The sequence below is a fragment of the Bombina bombina genome, chromosome 1 (assembly GCF_027579735.1).
Source record: "Bombina bombina isolate aBomBom1 chromosome 1, aBomBom1.pri, whole genome shotgun sequence".
NCBI classification, from domain to species: domain Eukaryota; kingdom Metazoa; phylum Chordata; class Amphibia; order Anura; family Bombinatoridae; genus Bombina; species Bombina bombina.
Window position 1 is genome coordinate 361,374,640 of NC_069499.1, and position 19,731 is coordinate 361,394,370.

A 19,731-nucleotide genomic window follows, 5' to 3' on the forward strand; every position below is an offset into this window, starting at 1 on the left:
GAGCCTGTAACATAGTATTAATCACAGAGTCAGAGAAACCTCTTTGACCAAGAATCAAGCGTTCAATCTCCATACCTTTAAATTTAAGGATTTCAGATCCTGATGGAAAAAAGGACCTTGTGACAGAAGGTCTGGTCTTAACGGAAGAGTCCACGGTTGGCAAGAGGCCATCCAGACAAGATCCGCATACCAAAACCTGTGAGGCCATGCCGGAGCTACCAGCAGAACAAACGAGCATTCCTTCAGAATCTTGGAGATTACTCTTGGAAGAAGAACTAGAGGCGGAAAGATATAAGCAGGATGATACTTCCAAGGAAGTGATAATGCATCCACTGCTTCCGCCTGAGGATCCCGGGATCTGGACAGATACCTGGGAAGTTTCTTGTTTAGATGAGACGCCATCAGATCTATTTCTGGAAGTTCCCACATTTGAACAATCTGAAGAAATACCTCTGGGTGAAGAGACCATTCGCCTGGATGCAACGTTTGGCGACTGAGATAATCCGCTTCCCAATTGTCTATACCTGGGATATGAACCGCAGAGATTAGACAGGAGCTGGATTCCGCCCAAACCAAAATTCGAGATACTTCTTTCATAGCCAGAGGACTGTGAGTCCCTCCTTGATGATTGATGTATGCCACAGTTGTGACATTGTCTGTCTGAAAACAAATGAACGATTCTCTCTTCAGAAGAGGCCAAAACTGAAGAGCTCTGAAAATTGCACGGAGTTCCAAAATATTGATCGGTAATCTCACCTCCTGAGATTCCCAAACTCCTTGTGCCGTCAGAGATCCCCACACAGCTCCCCAACCTGTGAGACTTGCATCTGTTGAAATTACAGTCCAGGTCGGAAGCACAAAAGAAGCCCCCTGAATTAAACGATGGTGATCTGTCCACCACGTTAGAGAGTGTCGAACAATCGGTTTTAAAGATATTAATTGAGATATCTTTGTGTAATCCTTGCACCATTGATTCAGCATACAGAGCTGAAGAGGTCGCATGTGAAAACGAGCAAAGGGGATCGCGTCCGATGCAGCAGTCATAAGACCTAGAATTTCCATGCATAAGGCTACCGAAGGGAATGATTGTGACTGAAGGTTTCGACAAGCTGAAATAAATTTTAGACGTCTCTTGTCTGTTAAAGACAGAGTCATGGACACTGAATCTATCTGGAAACCCAGAAAAGTTACCCTTGTCTGAGGAATCAATGAACTTTTTGGTAAATTGATCCTCCAACCATGATCTTGAAGAAACAACACAAGTCGATTCGTATGAGATTCTGCTAAATGTAAAGACTGAGCAAGTACCAAGATATTGTCCAAATAAGGAAATACCACAATACCCTGTTCTCTGATTACAGACAGAAGGGCACCGAGAACCTTTGTAAAAATTCTTGGAGCTGTAGCTAGGCCAAAACGGCAGAGCCACAAACTGGTAATGCTTGTCCAGAAAAGAGAATCTCAGGAACTGATAATGATCTGGATGAATCGGAATATGCAGATATGCATCCTGTAAATCTATTGTGGACATATAATGCCCTTGCTGAACAAAAGGCAAGATAGTCCTTACAGTTACCATCTTGAACGTTGGTATCCTTACATAACGATTCAATATTTTTAGATCCAGAACTGGTCTGAAGGAATTCTCCTTCTTTGGTACAATGAAGAGATTTGAATAAAACCCCATCCCCTGTTCCAGAACTGGAACTGGCATAATTACTCCAGCCAACTCTAGATCTGAAACACAATTCAGAAATGCTTGAGCTTTCACTGGATTTACTGGGACACGGGAAAGAAAAAATCTCTTTGCAGGAGGTCTCATCTTGAAACCAATTCTGTACCCTTCTGAAACAATGTTCTGAATCCAAAGATTGTGAACAGAATTGATCCAAATTTCTTTGAAAAAACGTAACCTGCCCCCTACCAGCTGAGCTGGAATGAGGGCCGCACCTTCATGTGGACTTAGAAGCAGGCTTTTGCCTTTCTAGCAGGCTTGGATTTATTCCAGACCGGAGATGGTTTCCAAACTGAAACTGCTCCTGAGGATGAAGGATGAGGCTTTTGTTCTTTGTTGAAACGAAAGGAACGAAAACGATTATTAGCCCTGTTTTTACCCTTAGATTTTTTATCCTGTGGTAAAAAAGTTCCTTTCCCACCAGTAACAGTTGAGATAATAGAATCCAACTGAGAACCAAATAATTTGTTACCCTGGAAAGAAATGGAAAGTAGAGTTGATTTAGAAGCCATATCAGCATTCCAAGTCTTAAGCCATAAAGCTCTTCTAGCCAAAATAGCTAGAGACATAAACCTGACATCAACTCTGATAATATCAAAAATGGCATCACAGATAAAAATTTTAGCATGCTGAAGAAGAATAATAATATCATGAGAATCATGATCTGTTACTTGTTGCGCTAAAGTTTCCAACCAAAAAGTTGAAGCTGCAGCAACATCAGCCAATGATATAGCAGGTCTAAGAAGATTACCTGAACACAGATAAGCTTTTCTTAGAAAGGATTCAATTTTCCTATCTAAAGGATCTTTAAACGAAGTACCATCTGACGTAGGAATAGTAGTACGTTTAGCAAGGGTAGAAATAGCCCCATCAACTTTAGGGATTTTGTCCCAAAATTCTAATCTGTCAGACGGCACAGGATATAATTGCTTAAAACGTTTAGAAGGAGTAAATGAATTACCCAATTTATCCCATTCTTTGGAAATTACTGCAGAAATAGCATTAGGAACAGGAAAAACTTCTGGAATAACCACAGGAGATTTAAATACCTTATCTAAACGTTTAGAATTAGTATCAAGAGGACCAGAATCCTCTATTTCTAAAGCAATTAGTACTTCTTTAAGTAAAGAACGAATAAATTCCATTTTAAATAAATATGAAGATTTATCAGCATCAATCTCTGAGACAGAATCCTCTGAACCAGAAGAGTCCAAAGAATCAGAATGATGATGTTCATTTAAAAATTCATCTGTAGGGAGAGAAGTTTTAAAAGATTTTTTACGTTTACTAGAAGGAGAAATAACAGACATAGCCTTCTTGATGGATTCAGAAACAAAATCTCTTATGTTATCAGGAACATTCTGCACCTTAGATGTTGAAGGAACTGCAACAGGCAATGGTACTTTACTAAAGGAAATATTATCTGCATTAACAAGTTTGTCATGACAATTAATACAAACAACAGCCGGAGGAATAGCTATCAAAAGTTTACAGCAGATACACTTAGCTTTGGTAGATCCAGCACTAGACAGCGATTTTCCTGTAGTATCTTCTGACTCAGATGCAACGTGAGACATCTTGCAATATGTAAGAGAAAAAACAACAAATAAAGCAAAATTGATCAAATTCCTTAAATGACAGTTCCAGGAATGGGAAAAAATGCCAAAGAACAAGCTTCTAGCAACCAGAAGCAATGAAAAAATGAGACTGAAATAATGTGGAGACAAAAGCGACGCCCATATTTTTTAGCGCCAAATCAGACGCCCACATTATTTGGCGCCTAAATGCTTTTGGCGCCAAAAATGACGCCACATCCGGAACGCCGACATTTTTGGCGCAAAATAACGTCAAAAAATGACGCAACTTCCGGCGACACGTATGACGCCGGAAACGGAAAAGAATTTTTTGCGCCAAAAAAGTCCGCGCCAAGAATGACGCAATAAAATGAAGCATTTTCAGCCCCCGCGAGCCTAACAGCCCACAGGGAAAAAGAGTCAAATTTTTGAAGGTAAGAAAAAAATGATTAATTCAAGTGCATTATCCCAAATATGAAACTGACTGTCTGAAAAATAAGGAATGTTGAACATTCTGAGTCAAGGCAAAACAGAATTTATGTTTACCTGATAAATTTCTTTCTCCAACGGTGTGTCCGGTCCACGGCGTCATCCTTACTTGTGGGATATTCTCTTCCCCAACAGGAAATGGCAAAGAGCCCAGCAAAGCTGGTCACATGATCCCTCCTAGGCTCCGCCTACCCCAGTCATTCGACCGACGTTAAGGAGGAATAATAGCATAGGAGAAACCATATGGTACCGTGGTGACTGTAGTTAAAGAAAATAAATTATCAGACCTGATTAAAAAACCAGGGCGGGCCGTGGACCGGACACACCGTTGGAGAAAGAAATTTATCAGGTAAACATAAATTCTGTTTTCTCCAACATAGGTGTGTCCGGTCCACGGCGTCATCCTTACTTGTGGGAACCAATACCAAAGCTTTAGGACACGGATGAAGGGAGGGAGCAAATCAGGTCACCTAAATGGAAGGCACCACGGCTTGCAAAACCTTTCTCCCAAAAATAGCCTCAGAAGAAGCAAAAGTATCAAACTTGTAAAATTTGGTAAAAGTGTGCAGTGAAGACCAAGTCGCTGCCCTACATATCTGATCAACAGAAGCCTCGTTCTTGAAGGCCCATGTGGAAGCCACAGCCCTAGTGGAATGAGCTGTGATTCTTTCGGGAGGCTGCCGTCCGGCAGTCTCGTAAGCCAATCTGATGATGCTTTTAATCCAAAAAGAGAGAGAGGTAGAAGTTGCTTTTTGACCTCTCCTTTTACCTGAATAAACAACAAACAAGGAAGATGTTTGTCTAAAATCCTTTGTAGCATCTAAATAGAATTTTAGAGCGCGAACAACATCCAAATTGTGCAACAAGCGTTCCTTCTTTGAAACTGGTTTCGGACACAGAGAAGGTACGATAATCTCCTGGTTAATGTTTTTGTTAGAAACAACTTTTGGAAGAAAACCAGGTTTAGTACGTAAAACCACCTTATCTGCATGGAACACCAGATAAGGAGGAGAACACTGCAGAGCAGATAATTCTGAAACTCTTCTAGCAGAAGAAATTGCAACTAAAAACAAAACTTTCCAAGATAATAACTTAATATCAACGGAATGTAAGGGTTCAAACGGAACCCCCTGAAGAACTGAAAGAACTAAATTGAGACTCCAAGGAGGAGTCAAAGGTTTGTAAACAGGCTTGATTCTAACCAGAGCCTGAACAAAGGCTTGAACATCTGGCACAGCTGCCAGTTTTTTGTGAAGTAACACCGACAAGGCAGAAATCTGTCCCTTCAGGGAACTTGCCGATAATCCTTTTTCCAATCCTTCTTGAAGGAAGGATAGAATCCTAGGAATCTTAACCTTGTCCCAAGGGAATCCTTTAGATTCACACCAACAGATATATTTTTTCCAAATTTTGTGGTAAATCTTTCTAGTTACAGGCTTTCTGGCCTGAACAAGAGTATCGATAACAGAATCTGAGAAACCTCGCTTCGATAAAATCAAGCGTTCAATCTCCAAGCAGTCAGCTGGAGTGAAACCAGATTCGGATGTTCGAACGGACCCTGAACAAGAAGGTCTCGTCTCAAAGGTAGCTTCCAAGGTGGAGCCGATGACATATTCACCAGATCTGCATACCAAGTCCTGCGTGGCCACGCAGGAGCTATCAAGATCACCGACGCCCTCTCCTGATTGATCCTGGCTACCAGCCTGGGGATGAGAGGAAACGGCGGGAACACATAAGCTAGTTTGAAGGTCCAAGGTGCTACTAGTGCATCCACTAGAGCCGCCTTGGGATCCCTGGATCTGGACCCGTAGCAAGGAACTTTGAAGTTCTGACGAGAGGCCATCAGATCCATGTCTGGAATGCCCCATAGTTGAGTGACTTGGGCAAAGATTTCCGGATGGAGTTCCCACTCCCCCGGATGCAATGTCTGACGACTCAGAAAATCCGCTTCCCAATTTTCCACTCCCGGGATGTGGATAGCAGACAGGTGGCAGGAGTGAGACTCCGCCCATAGAATGATCTTGGTCACTTCTTCCATCGCTAGGGAACTCCTTGTTCCCCCCTGATGGTTGATGTACGCAACAGTCGTCATGTTGTCTGATTGAAACCGAATGAACTTGGTCCTCGCTAGCTGAGGCCAAGCCTTGAGAGCATTGAATATCGCTCTCAGTTCCAGAATATTTATCGGTAGAAGAGATTCTTCCCGAGACCAAAGACCCTGAGCTTTCAGGGATCCCCAGACCGCGCCCCAGCCCATCAGACTGGCGTCGGTCGTGACAATGACCCACTCTGGTCTGCGGAATGTCATCCCTCGTGACAGGTTGTCCAGGGACAGCCACCAACGGAGTGAGTCTCTGGTCCTCTGATTTACTTGTATCTTTGGAGACAAGTCTGTATAGTCCCCATTCCACTGACTGAGCATGCACAGTTGTAATGGTCTTAGATGAATGCGCGCAAAAGGAACTATGTCCATTGCCGCTACCATCAACCCGATCACTTCCATGCACTGAGCTACGGAAGGAAGAGGAACGGAATGAAGTATCCGACAAGAGTCCAGAAGCTTTGTCTTTCTGGCCTCTGTTAGAAAAATCCTCATTTCTGAGGAGTCTATAATTGTTCCCAAGAAGGGAACCCTTGTTGACGGGGATAGAGAACTCTTTTCCACGTTCACTTTCCAGCCGTGAGATCTGAGAAAGGCCAGGACGATGTCCGTGTGAGCCTTTGCTCGAGGGAGGGACGACGCTTGAATCAGAATGTCGTCCAGGTAAGGTACTACTGCAATGCCCCTTGGTCTTAGTACCGCTAGAAGGGACCCTAGTACCTTTGTGAAAATCCTTGGAGCAGTGGCTAATCCGAAAGGAAGCGCCACAAACTGGTAATGTTTGTCCAGGAATGCAAACCTTAGGAACCGATGATGTTCCTTGTGGATAGGAATATGTAGATACGCATCCTTTAAATCCACCGTGGTCATGAATTGACCTTCCTGGATGGAAGGAAGGATAGTTCGAATGGTTTCCATCTTGAACGATGGGACCTTGAGAAATTTGTTTAAGATCTTGAGATCTAAGATTGGTCTGAACGTTCCCTCTTTTTTGGGAACTATGAACAGATTGGAGTAGAACCCCATCCCTTGTTCTCTTAATGGAACAGGATGAATCACTCCCATTTTTAACAGGTCTTCTACACAATGTAAGAACGCCTGTCTTTTTATGTGGTCTGAAGACAACTGAGACCTGTGGAACCTCCCCCTTGGGGGAAGTCCCTTGAATTCCAGAAGATAACCCTGGGAGACTATTTCTAGCGCCCAAGGATCCAGAACATCTCTTGCCCAAGCCTGAGCGAAGAGAGAGAGTCTGCCCCCCACCAGATCCGGTCCCGGATCGGGGGCCAATATTTCATGCTGTCTTGGTAGCAGTGACAGGTTTCTTGGCCTGCTTTCCCTTGTTCCAGCCTTGCATTGGTCTCCAAGCTGGCTTGGCTTGAGAAGTATTACCCTCTTGCTTAGAGGACGTAGCACTTTGGGCTGGTCCGTTTTTACGAAAAGGACGAAAATTAGGTCTATTTTTTGCCTTGAAAGGCCTATCCTGAGGAAGGGCGTGGCCCTTACCCCCAGTGATATCAGAGATAATCTCTTTCAAGTCAGGGCCAAACAGCGTTTTCCCCTTGAAAGGAATGTTTAGTAACTTGTTCTTGGAAGACGCATCAGCCGACCAAGATTTCAACCAAAGCGCTCTGCGCGCCACAATAGCAAACCCAGAATTCTTAGCCGCTAACCTAGCCACTTGCAAAGTGGCGTCTAGAGTGAAAGAATTAGCCAATTTGAGAGCATTGATTCTGTCCATAATCTCCTCATAAGGAGGAGAATCACTATCGAGCACCTTAATCAGTTCATCAAACCAGAAATATGCAGCTGTAGTGACAGGGACAATGCATGAAATGGGTTGTAGAAGGTAACCCTGCTGAACAAACATCTTTTTAAGCAAACCTTCTAATTTTTTATCCATAGGATCTTTGAAAGCACAACTATCCTCTATGGGTATAGTGGTGCGTTTGTTTAAAGTAGAAACCGCTCCCTCGACCTTGGGGACTGCCTGCCATAAGTCCTTTCTGGGGTCGACCATAGGAAACAATTTTTTAAATATGGGGGGAGGGACGAAAGGAATACCGGGCCTTTCCCATTCTTTATTAACAATGTCCGCCACCCGCTTGGGTATAGGAAAAGCTTCTGGGAGCCCCGGCACCTCTAGGAACTTGTCCATTTTACATAGTTTCTCTGGAATGACCAACTTTTCACAATCATCCAGAGTGGATAATACCTCCTTAAGCAAAATGCGGAGATGTTCCAACTTAAATTTAAATGTAATCACATCAGATTCAGCCTGATGAGAAATGTTCCCTGAATCAGTAATTTCTCCCTCAGACAAAACCTCCCTGGCCCCCTCAAACTGGATTAGGGGCCCTTCAGAGATATTAATATCAGCGTCGTCATGCTCTTCAGTAACTAAAACAGAGCAGCCACGCTTACGCTGACAAGGGTTCATTTTGGCTAAAATGTTTTTGACAGAATTATCCATTACAGCCGTTAATTGTTGCATAGTAAGGAGTATTGGCGCGCTAGATGTACTAGGGGCCTCCTGAGTGGGCAAGACTCGTGTAGACGAAGGAGGGAATGATGCAGTACCATGCTTACTCCCCTCACTTGAGGAATCATCTTGGGCATCATTGTCATTATCACATAAATCACATTTATTTAAATGAATAGGAATTCTGGCTTCCCCACATTCAGAACACAGTCTATCTGGTAGTTCAGACATGTTAAACAGGCATAAACTTGATAAGAAAGTACAAAAAACGTTTTAAAATAAAACCGTTACTGTCACTTTAAATTTTAAACTGAACACACTTTGTTACTGCAATTGCGAAAAAACATGAAGGAATTGTTCAAAAATCACCAAATTTTCACCACAGTGTCTTAAAGCCTTAAAAATATTGCACACCAAATTTGGAAGCTTTAACCCTTAAAATAACGGAACCGGAGCCGTTATAAGCTTTAACCCCTTTACAGTCCCTGGTATCTGCTTTGCTGAGACCCAACCAAGCCCAAAGGGGAATACGATACCAAATGACGCCTTCAGAAAGTCTTTTCTAAGTATCAGAGCTCCTCTCACATGCGACTGCATGCCATGCCTCTCAAAAACAAGTGCGCCACACCGGCGCGAAAATGAGACTCTGCTTATGCTTTGGGAAAGCCCCTAAGAAATAAGGTGTCTAATACAGTGCCTGCCGATATTATTATATCAAAATACCCAGATAAAATGATTCCTCAAGGCTAAATATGTGCTAATAATGAATCGATTTAGCCCAGAAAAGTCTACAGTCTAAATAAGCCCTTGTAAAGCCCTTATTTACGATCGTAATAAATATGGCTTACCGGATCCCATAGGGAAAATGACAGCTTCCAGCATTACATCGTCTTGTTAGAATGTGTCATACCTCAAGCAGCAAGAGACTGCACACTGTTCCCCCAACTGAAGTTAATTGCTCTCAACAGTCCTGTGTGGAACAGCCATGGATTTTAGTTACGGTTGCTAAAATCATTTTCCTCATACAAACAGAAATCTTCATCTCTTTTCTGTTTCTGAGTAAATAGTACATACCAGCACTATTTCAAAATAACAAACTCTTGATTGAATAATAAAAAACTACAGTTAAACACTAAAAAACTCTAAGCCATCTCCGTGGAGATGTTGCCTGTACAACGGCAAAGAGAATGACTGGGGTAGGCGGAGCCTAGGAGGGATCATGTGACCAGCTTTGCTGGGCTCTTTGCCATTTCCTGTTGGGGAAGAGAATATCCCACAAGTAAGGATGACGCCGTGGACCGGACACACCTATGTTGGAGAAATAAATGTTTGAATACATATATTTAGAACTTTATAAACAAAGTGCCCAACCATAGCTTAGAGTGTCACAGAAAATAAGATTTACTTACCCCAGCACACTCATCTACATGTTTGTAGAAAGCCAAACCAGTACTGAAACGAGAATCAGCAGAGGTAATGGTATATATAAGAGTATATCGTCGATCTGAAAAGGGAGGTAAGAGATGAATCTCTACGACCGATAACAGAGAACCTATGAAATAGACCCCGTAGAAGGAGATCACTGCATTCAAATAGGCAATACTCTCCTCACATCCCTCTGACATTCACTGCACGCTGAGAGGAAAACCGGGCTCCAACTTGCTGTGGAGCGCATATCAACGTAGAATCTAGCACAAACTTACTTCACCACCTCCATCGGAGGCAAAGTTTGTAAAACTGAATTGTGGGTGTGGTGAGGGGTGTATTTATAGGCATTTTGAGGTTTGGGAAACTTTGCCCCTCCTGGTAGGAATGTATATCCCATACGTCACTAGCTCATGGACTCTTGCTAATTACATGAAAGAAATGGCTTACCGGTCCCCATGAGGGGAAATGACAGCCTTCCAGCATTACACAGTCTTGTTAGAAATATGGCTAGTCATACCTTAAGCAGAAAAGTCTGCTAACTGTTTCCCCCAACTGAAGTTACTTCATCTCAACAGTCCTATGTGGAAACAGCAATCGATTTTAGTTACTGTCTACTAAAATCATCTTCCTCTCACAAACAGAAATCTTCATCTTTTTCTGTTTCAGAGTAAATAGTACATACCAGCACTATTTTAAAATAACAAACTCTTGATAGTAGAATAAAAAAACTACAACTAAACACCACATACTCTTAACCATCTCCGTGGAGATGTTGCCTGTTCAACGGCAAAGAGAATGACTGGGGTGGGTGGAGCCTAGGAGGGACTATATGGCCAGCTTTGCTGGGACACTTTGCCATTTCCTGTTGGGGAAGAGATATTCCCACAAGTAAGGATGACGCCGTGGACCGGACACACCAATGTTGGAGAAAAGGGTACAGCGATAGGCTCCAATGTAGCTCCATCATAAGCCAATTTTTTTATGAGCCATTTTGAGAAGCAGGCAGTAATATAAAAAACAGATCATAATACTTTACTACATTAATGTAGTTACCATCTATGAAGAGTGTTTGGTTCAATCCCAAACAGTCAATTTATGAGAACTTTGCGTAATGTTCAGGAAAGGTGCTTATTTGATTTTGAATTGCGTCCAAATATATAGCACAGGTTAATGATAGGAAAGAGCGAGAAATTTAAGGTTTAAATACATGTCAAACTAATTTTGTCGTTTGCATATTGAAATGTCCAAGTTAAGGATAGGATTAGTGCAGATAAGTCTTCTATAAGAAATAGGGACCTCACATAACCAGTTTCAGCGCATTTGGTACAAGAGCGACATTCAGCAAGCCAATAAAATTTTCAGATAATAGATCATGTTCCCAAATTGAAGAGAGCTGCTTTTCAAAAGAAGAGAAGTCTGGTGGATCAAACATCTAGAAACATTACATTTACATGGATTTAATCCTGATTATGATCATTTATTATTATAGGTTAAGCAACTATTTTTGTGTATGAATTAAAAAAAAAAAATTAAGTGTGGATTTCATACAGATAAGGTATTTTTGTGAAATTTGTAAACATTGGTGAAATGGTTGAGAAAGCAGATCTATGTCTATATAGGTGTAATTTAAGAAATTGTAATTTACTCCAGGTTAACAGCGTGATATAGCAGGTTGAAAAGTGTGACCTATAGAAAGGGTTAAATATATGTACACAGGAGCATAATTAATTGATAGGTGAGCCCAAATCATAGCTGCTATTTTTGTATTTGAACCATGTTACTCCAATAAAGGATTTTCCTTTTTTTTAAAAACAAATAAGTGCTGCCAGTATCATCCTTAAATATATATATATATATATATATATATATATATACAGTCCAGACAGGGCAGCACAATCTTACCCCATTAATTTAGAGCTGCCAAGGTGCTCTGCAATGAAGTATAAAATGTCCCAAGAAGAAGCAGGCACTCACTGGACTTTATCCAATTTCCTTTATTCCAGTACATGAACAAACATAACGTTTCGGCACTTCACATGTGCCTTTGTCAAATGTCACCACCCACAAAGTAACCTAGCACCTAAACCACCTAATACAAGTTAAAATTGGCATTCCTTAAATACAGTAGCTAACTAGCAAAATTACAAACAGAATTACAAACAAAATTACCGCCAAACCTCCAAGGGCGCGTTCTGGGTGGTCTGTGACGTCAGAGCTGCCACTATCATCTGTATATATGTATATATATATATATATATATATATATATATACACATACATATATATACACACACACACATATATATATATATATATACACACACACAAGCACGCACACACACACACACATATGTATATGTAGCGAAACAGAACGGGTGGTGGACTCATGGAATAAACTTCCAATTGAGGTAGTGAATACTAAGACTGTAAAGGATTTCAAAAATACATGGGACATGCATAAGGTTATCCTAAGAAAAAGTAACATGGAATATGGGTAGACTTGATGGGCCTTTATGGTTCTTATCTACCATCAAATGCTATGTTTATATGTAAAAAAAAATGAGATAAAACACAGAAAAAAACATTATCCATGGAGCACTGGCTATTTACCACTTTTGCAAGACACCATTGTGAAACCAGAATTGCATATACAGTGTTTGGCTATGCTCTGCATTCAGTACCTGGCCTGCAGCTTGAATGCTCAGAATTGCCACACGGGTTTCTGGATCATTTTGGAATTGATGGACAAGGTGAATTCTTTCTGAGGAAGGAACACTTCCATCAATCCGAATATACCGTACCTGTAAAGAAAAGTAAAATAATTTAGAAAAACTCTCATAAAACAAGATTTAAATGTAGTGAATGTCAAGAACAGGGGGATTAACAGGATAAAATAACAACGAAAGGGAGATTCTTGATTTTTCCTTCTATTTCTAAATATATTGTCTCTCCCTATGTAAATATTTACACACCAAGGTAGAAAAATATAATTTTAGTTTACTAGTCAATGGTTAAAAGCCACTAGCACACAGGGGAAAAGTAAGAGCACAGGAGGAGGCAAAGACGCCACCAGGAGGAGTCAAAGACACCCCAGCCAAAGGCTTAAATACCTCTCCAAATTCCCCCATCCCCCAGTCATTCTGCCGAGGGAACAAGGAACAGTAGGAGAAATATCATGGTATAAAAGGTGCCAGAAGAAAAATATAATTTAGGGGGCGGCCCATTGGAAAACACAGGCAGGGGCCGTGAACTCTCCTTATACAGAAGGAAATTAAATTATCTGGTAAGCATAATTTATGTTTTTCTTCTTAATATAAGGAGAGTCCACGGCTTCATTCCTTACTATTGGGAAACTTATACCCAAGCTCTAGAAGATACTGAATGATAACAGGAGGGGCAAAAGAGAGGCGGACCCTAATCTGAGGGCACCACAGCCTGCACAAACTTTCTCCCAAAGGCTGCTTCAGCTGAAGCAAAAACTTCAAACTTGTAAAATTTAGAAAAAGTATGTAAGGAGGACCAGGGAATGCCTTACAAATCTGAACCATAGATGCCTCGTTCTTAAAGGCCCAAGAGGAAGCCAATGCTCTAGTAGAATGAGCCGTAATTCTCTAAGGAGGGTTATGTCCCGCTGTCTCATAAGCTAAGCGGATAACACTCCTTAACCAAAAAGACAAGGAAGTCGCAGAGACCTGCTACCCTTTACGCTTCCCAAAATAGGCAACAAACAAGGAAGGAGTTTGTCTAAAATCCTTAGTAGCCTGAAGATAGAACTTCAAGGCTCGAACCACGTCCAAATTCTGGCAACATTAACTTTATGCCAGGGAAATCCACGCTCTTCACACCAGAATAAGTAGGTTCTCCACACCTTATGATAGATGCGACAAGTAAACGGCTTACGAGCTTGAATGAGAGTTACAATAACTCTCTCCGAAAACCCTCTCTTGGCAAGGACTAAGCGTTTTATCTCCACGCAGTCAGCCTCAGAGAATCTAGATTTTGATGAACAAAAGGACCTTGTTCCAGCAGATCCCTGCGACAAGATAACCTCCATTGAGGAGAAGATAACATCCTCACTAGAACCACATCCTTTGCAGCCATGATGGAACAATCCGTATTACTGACGCCTGCTCCTGCTTGATGCGGGCCACTACCCAAGGAAAGAGTGTTAACGGCCGAAAAAGGTAGATTAGACTGAACCTCCAAGGCACTGCTAATGCATCTATTAGCTCCGCATGAGGATTCCTGGACCTCTACCCATATCTGGGTAGCTTGGTATTGAGACGAGACGCAATGAGGTCTATCTCCGGTGTCCCTCACATGTTGCATATCTCCACAAACACTTTGGGATAGAGAGACCATTCCCCCGGATGAAAGGTTTGTCTGCTGAGAAAGTTGTCCACACCTGGAATGTGGATTGCTGACAACGAACAGTTGTGGGTCTCCGCCCACTTCAGAATCCAAGATACTTCCCTCATTGATAGGGAGCTTTTCGTTCCCCCGATGGTTGATGTAAGCCACCAAGTTTATATTGTCTGATTGGAATCTGATAAAATGGGACGAAATCAGAAGAAGCCAAGCCTTCAGAGCATTGTAGATTGCTCGAAGTTCCAGAATGTTGATTGGGAGGGAGCGTTCCTCCTGAGACCACAGGCCCTGTGCCTTCTTGGCACCCCAAACAGCTCCCCATCCTGAGAGACTTGCGTCCGTAGTCACAATCTCCCAAGGTTGTTTTAGAAAGGATGTCCCTCGGGACAGATGATCTGGACAGAGCCACCAAGAGACTGAATCTCTTGTCCAGGGAAATCTGTTGAGACAGATCAAAATGATTGCCGTTCCACTGCCTCAGCATGCACAGGTGTAATGGTCTGAGACGGAACCTGGCAAAGGGAATTATGTCCATGCTGGACACCATGAGACCAGTTACCTCCATACACATATGGCCTTAAGGAGGTCCTGAGGGCAAGACATGCCGAAGCTAGCTTGCAATGTCTCTGGTCTGTTAGAAATATCCTCATGCATATAGAGTCTATTATAGTGCCCAGGAATTCTACCCTGGTGCTTGGAATAAGAGAACTCTTCTCTAAATGTATCTTCCATCCTTGAGATCGAAGAGAGAGAAGAGATTCCGAATAGTCCTCAGCTAGACGAAAAGATGGTGCTTGAACCAGAATGTTGTCCAAGTAGGGAGCTACTGCTATACCTTGAGTTCTGGCGACAGCCAGGAGAGCCCCTAGAACCTTTGTAAAGATTCTTGGAGCAGTAGCTAGACCGAACGGAAGTGCAATGAACTGGAAGTGCTGATCCAGAAACGCAAACCTCAGGAATTGGAAATGATCCCTGTGGATTCGAATGTGAAGGTAGGCAAATCCTTCAGAGCTATAGTGGTCATGAACTTTTCTTCCTGAACTAGAGGAAGGATGGACCTTAATGTCTCCATCTTGAACGAGGCGACATTTAGAAATTTGTTTAAGCACTTTAGGTCCAGAATCGGGCGGAAAGTTCCCTCCTTCTTTAGGACCACGAACAGGTTTGAAAAGTATCCAATACCTCTTTCTGCGATAGGAACTGGGACAATGACCCCTAAGGAGGACAGATCCTGCATGCACCCCAGAAAAGCTTCCCTCTTTTCTGGTCTGGAAGACAGGCTTGAGAGGAGAAATCTGCCCTTGGGCGGATGAGATTTGAAACCTATCTTGTATCCCTGAGCTATAACCTCCAGGACCCATGGATCCTGCACGTCCTTGAACGAAGCATCTGAAAACAGCGATAGTCTGCCACCTTCACGATTCAGCGCCGGATCGGGGGCCGCCCCTTCATGCCGACTTGGTCTCGGCAGGCTTCTTGTTCTGCTTAGATTTATTCCAAGATTGAGCAGGCTTCCAAGTGCTCTTGGTTTGCTCGGGCTTAGAGGAGGACTGCTGACGTTTGGACATTTCAGAACGAAAATTAGATTGTTGTCCCTCCTCACAATATAAACAGGTATTACTATTAGGAATAGAGGGAGATTTTAACCCTGCAGTTGTTTAAAGCGCACATATACACTTTTAATTAACTTAATCACTAAATACCACTATCCATCCCGTTGTGAGAACAGGATAGTATATGTAGCAAGGATTTAAACTAATGCTACACTAACCTTTGTAAACTAGATATTAGGAATAGAGGGAGTACCCTCAAGCATACCAGAATCCTCCATAGCTTGCAATAATAACAGTAGGACACAGAATAAATAATCTTTTTTATTTCTCACAAAACGGCACCTTTATACTCCCAATGACTGGGGCACTCACCACCTCCTAGACCCAGGCAAACGTCTTTTCCGACAGCTAGCTTGGTCAGGAAAGAGAAAACGAAAGTGTGACCACACTCGGTCACGTGGTGCGCAAGACAGGACCGCCCCTGCTATGGGAAAAAGCGTGCCAAGCTACAAGCTGCGCAGCATTCAAAGTGAAAGTAAAAACCTGTGTGTTCCATTACCGCATAACAACAGTCTATGAGCCCAATAAATATCACACATAAAGAAGCAAAAAAAAAAATCACATTTGATTAATCCCCACTGTTCAATAACCTCCCTCAGGAGATATTAACCCAAGATTCTATTAAGATAAAAGGAGCCACACTGTGACCCTGTCGTTTTAGACATGCAAAAATTGAAACGATCTTACCAGAATCCAGCTGTGGAACAGAAACACAGCCTCTCAAGTGTGACAGTCTTGTAGCATCGCTCCTGACATGGACTTGAGTGAAGAAAAAGCAGAAAGTGAAACTCGTCAACACTGGTTGCTTAAGGAGCTGTTAGTAGGCAGTCTGGATGGGTACGCAGGAAGACTCTCCCTGCATCTCCAGACTCTAACTTTCGTTAATGCTCTCACTGAGAGGCTGACAAGACTACTTAAAACTCCAGTCCCATATCAAAGGGCATACATCCCTCCTAAGGAACAAATTTGAAATCTTCTGACACTTCTCTGCCATCATCCTGTGACGAAAGGCAAAGAATGACTGGGGGATGGGGGAAGTGGGAGAGGTATTTAAGCCTTTGGCTGGGGTGTCTTTACCTCTTCCTGGTGGCCAGGTTCAGTATTTCCCAACAGTAAGGAATGAAGCCGTGGACTCTCCTTATATTAAGAAGGAAAAGGCAAATGTTTAACTCATCTGCAACTAGTGGAAATATATTTAAACACATAGCTAAATACACATCCAGCCCAATTGCCATTCAATCTCGTTACACAATCCGACAGGCACTCACTCTGGAGTAAAACTTAGCCTTTGATAATCATTTTAAAAAAATGCTACATAACCATAATGTTTCGGATCTATTACAGAAAGTTTTTTAAATGTAGTGTCACAATATCAAATACAAAGCCTACATATATAGGACATAACTTACAAACTACCAATGACCAAATGATTCAAAACCACTGTGAATAAAATGTGTATATTCACTGAATCCTCTTCTTGTAGATTTGTGTTGCTACAGCAACTGTAAACAAGGTATATTACCACTAATCTGGTATTCGATACAAATGGTTAATATTCTTTTAAACCCTAGTCCATGGTTAATTCCTTTTGGACTTAACAGAAATGTTACTAGTAGCATAGTAAAAGAGGAAACCAGACGTGGACTCCTTGAACACATGCCCTAGAGAGGTGCATCTGCAGCTTACTGCTGAGGCCCAAATATATCAAAACGTATGTCTAGGTAGAAGCAAGTATAATTAAACATATTATTTAATCTCCTAGGGACTATGGTTTCCAAATATTAAAACAAATGTGATTCCAACTAAATATTCTGTGCCCGATCCCGCCTTCGACTGAGAGTAATGACATGGTGAATAATTATAGTTCTCAATGTGAACATCTGTGGCAAGATTATATATATGGCCACAAAACCTGGCGTCGCCAATTTTTAGTCAAATCAAGCGATCACATATACGGAGCAGCATACAAGTTACGTGCTTATATTTTACCCGTCGCCCGCAGTTTTTACTCCCATAAGCTAACATAGAACTGGCGTTGCTCATCAGTATTATATATTAAGCACAAGGACTTATGAGCGCAGAATGGAGAAAATTTACTCTATTTTCACCTTGCCACACAAAGGCATGTGCAGCAAGCCTTGTGCCGAGTAAAAAGTACTGTAACTCCCTGGAAGCTTTAACAAACACTTAATGCATGCGCAATATCAACCCCTAATACGCCATCCCCCCACAAACTACCTAACAAACGTTTTAATCAACTAAACCGCCAACCCCCTACAACGCAAACTACTATATAAACCGATTAACCTCTAAACCGCCATACCCCAACAACGTAAAGTATCTAATTAACCCATTAACACCTAAATTGCCAACCCCCCACAACGCAAAATACCTAATAAACCGATTAGGCCCTAAACTTCCAACCACCCACAATGCAAACTACCTAATAAAAGTATTAACGACTAATCCGCCAACACCCGACAACGCAAAGTATTAACCTAATAACTAAACCCCCTAACCTAAAACCCTCTAACAACCTCAGATAAAATACACTAACATAAAATAAAAAATACTAACTGCATTGGAACAATTACAAAAAATAAAAAATTACTAAAAAAAAATAACATTACTCAAAATTAAAAAACCTACCCATACTCAAAATAAAAAACCTAACATTACTCAAAAAAAACTAAAATAACAAAAAATATAAAAGCTAACATTACAAAAAAATAAACAAAATTATCCAAAATAAAAAAGTAATTCCTATTCTAATACTCCCGTTAAAATAAAAAAAAGCCACCCCAACATAAAAAAACCCTAATCTAACCATAAACTACAAATAGTCCTTAAAAGGGCCTTCTGTAGGGTATTGCCCTAAAGATAACAGCTCTTTTGTCCTAAAAAAAACCCCCATAAAACTAAAAAAAAGCCCTAATCCCCACCCCCGCCCCCCAATTTTTTTTAACACTAACCACAAAATCGATATTAAGCACACCATACTCAATGGTGAGTACAGATTTTGGGGTTAGTGTTAGGTTTTCTTTGTTTCTTTGGTGTGTGTTTTTTTTTTTTAGATTATGGCTTTTTTTTATTTTGCTTTTTTTTTTTATCGGTTGTAAAAGAGCTAAATGTCCTTTCAAGGGCAATGCCCATACAACTGCCCTTTAACGGCAATGGGTAGATTAGGTTTTTTTAAGATAGTTTTTTTTTTGTTTGTTTTTTTTAGGGGTTTGGGTGGGTGGGGGGTTGTAATGTTAGGGGGTACTTTGGGTTTTTTCAGGGCAATAGAGCTGTTATCTTTAGGGCTATGCCCTACAAAAGGCCCTTTTAAAGTAATGTAAGTTGTTGTTTTTTTAGTAATTTATGTTTTTTAGTATTAGTTAGCATCTTTTTATTTTATGTAAGTGTATTTTAATTGGGGTTAAGTTAGGGGTGTTAGTTATTAGGATAATACTTTGCGTTGTGGGGGGTTGGTGGTTTAGGGGTTAATAGTTTTATTGGATACTTTGTGGGGGGGTTGGTGGTTTACATATTAATAGGTTAATTAGGTAGAGTGCATTGTAGGGGGTTGGCGGTTTAGGTGTTAAGGTATTTGCGTTGTGGGGGGATGGCGTTTTAGGGGTTAATAGGTTTATATAGTGGTTTGCATTGTGGGGGGAGGACGGATTGGGGGTTAATAACTTTTATTAGCAGTTGTGATGTGGGGTGATGGTGGATTAGGGGTTTTGACGTGCTGGTTTAATATATTTTTTATAGCTATATTAGATTTTTACGGGGGATTTCAATTATTTTTTTAACTTGCTTTTTTGTTTGAATATTTTTATTAATTTTCAAATCAAAAACAGAATTTATGTTTACCTGATAAATTACTTTCTCCAACGGTGTGTCCGGTCCACGGCGTCATCCTTACTTGTGGGATATTCTCTTCCCCAACAGGAAAT

At 41.4% G+C, this 19,731-nt stretch overlaps 1 protein-coding gene across 3 annotated transcripts in view; it reads right to left on the reverse strand.

Moving 5' to 3' along the window:
- The window catches only part of ZRANB3 (zinc finger RANBP2-type containing 3), a 1,006,798-nt gene that overhangs the window by 451,121 nt on the left and 535,946 nt on the right, over positions 1–19,731 (reverse strand). For all 3 annotated transcript variants that reach the window (XM_053698237.1, XM_053698236.1, XM_053698238.1), the window contains one exon: positions 12,491–12,610. In XM_053698237.1, the coding sequence (XP_053554212.1) occupies positions 12,491–12,610 (120 nt within the window). The remainder of the gene's footprint in view (positions 1–12,490; positions 12,611–19,731) is intronic.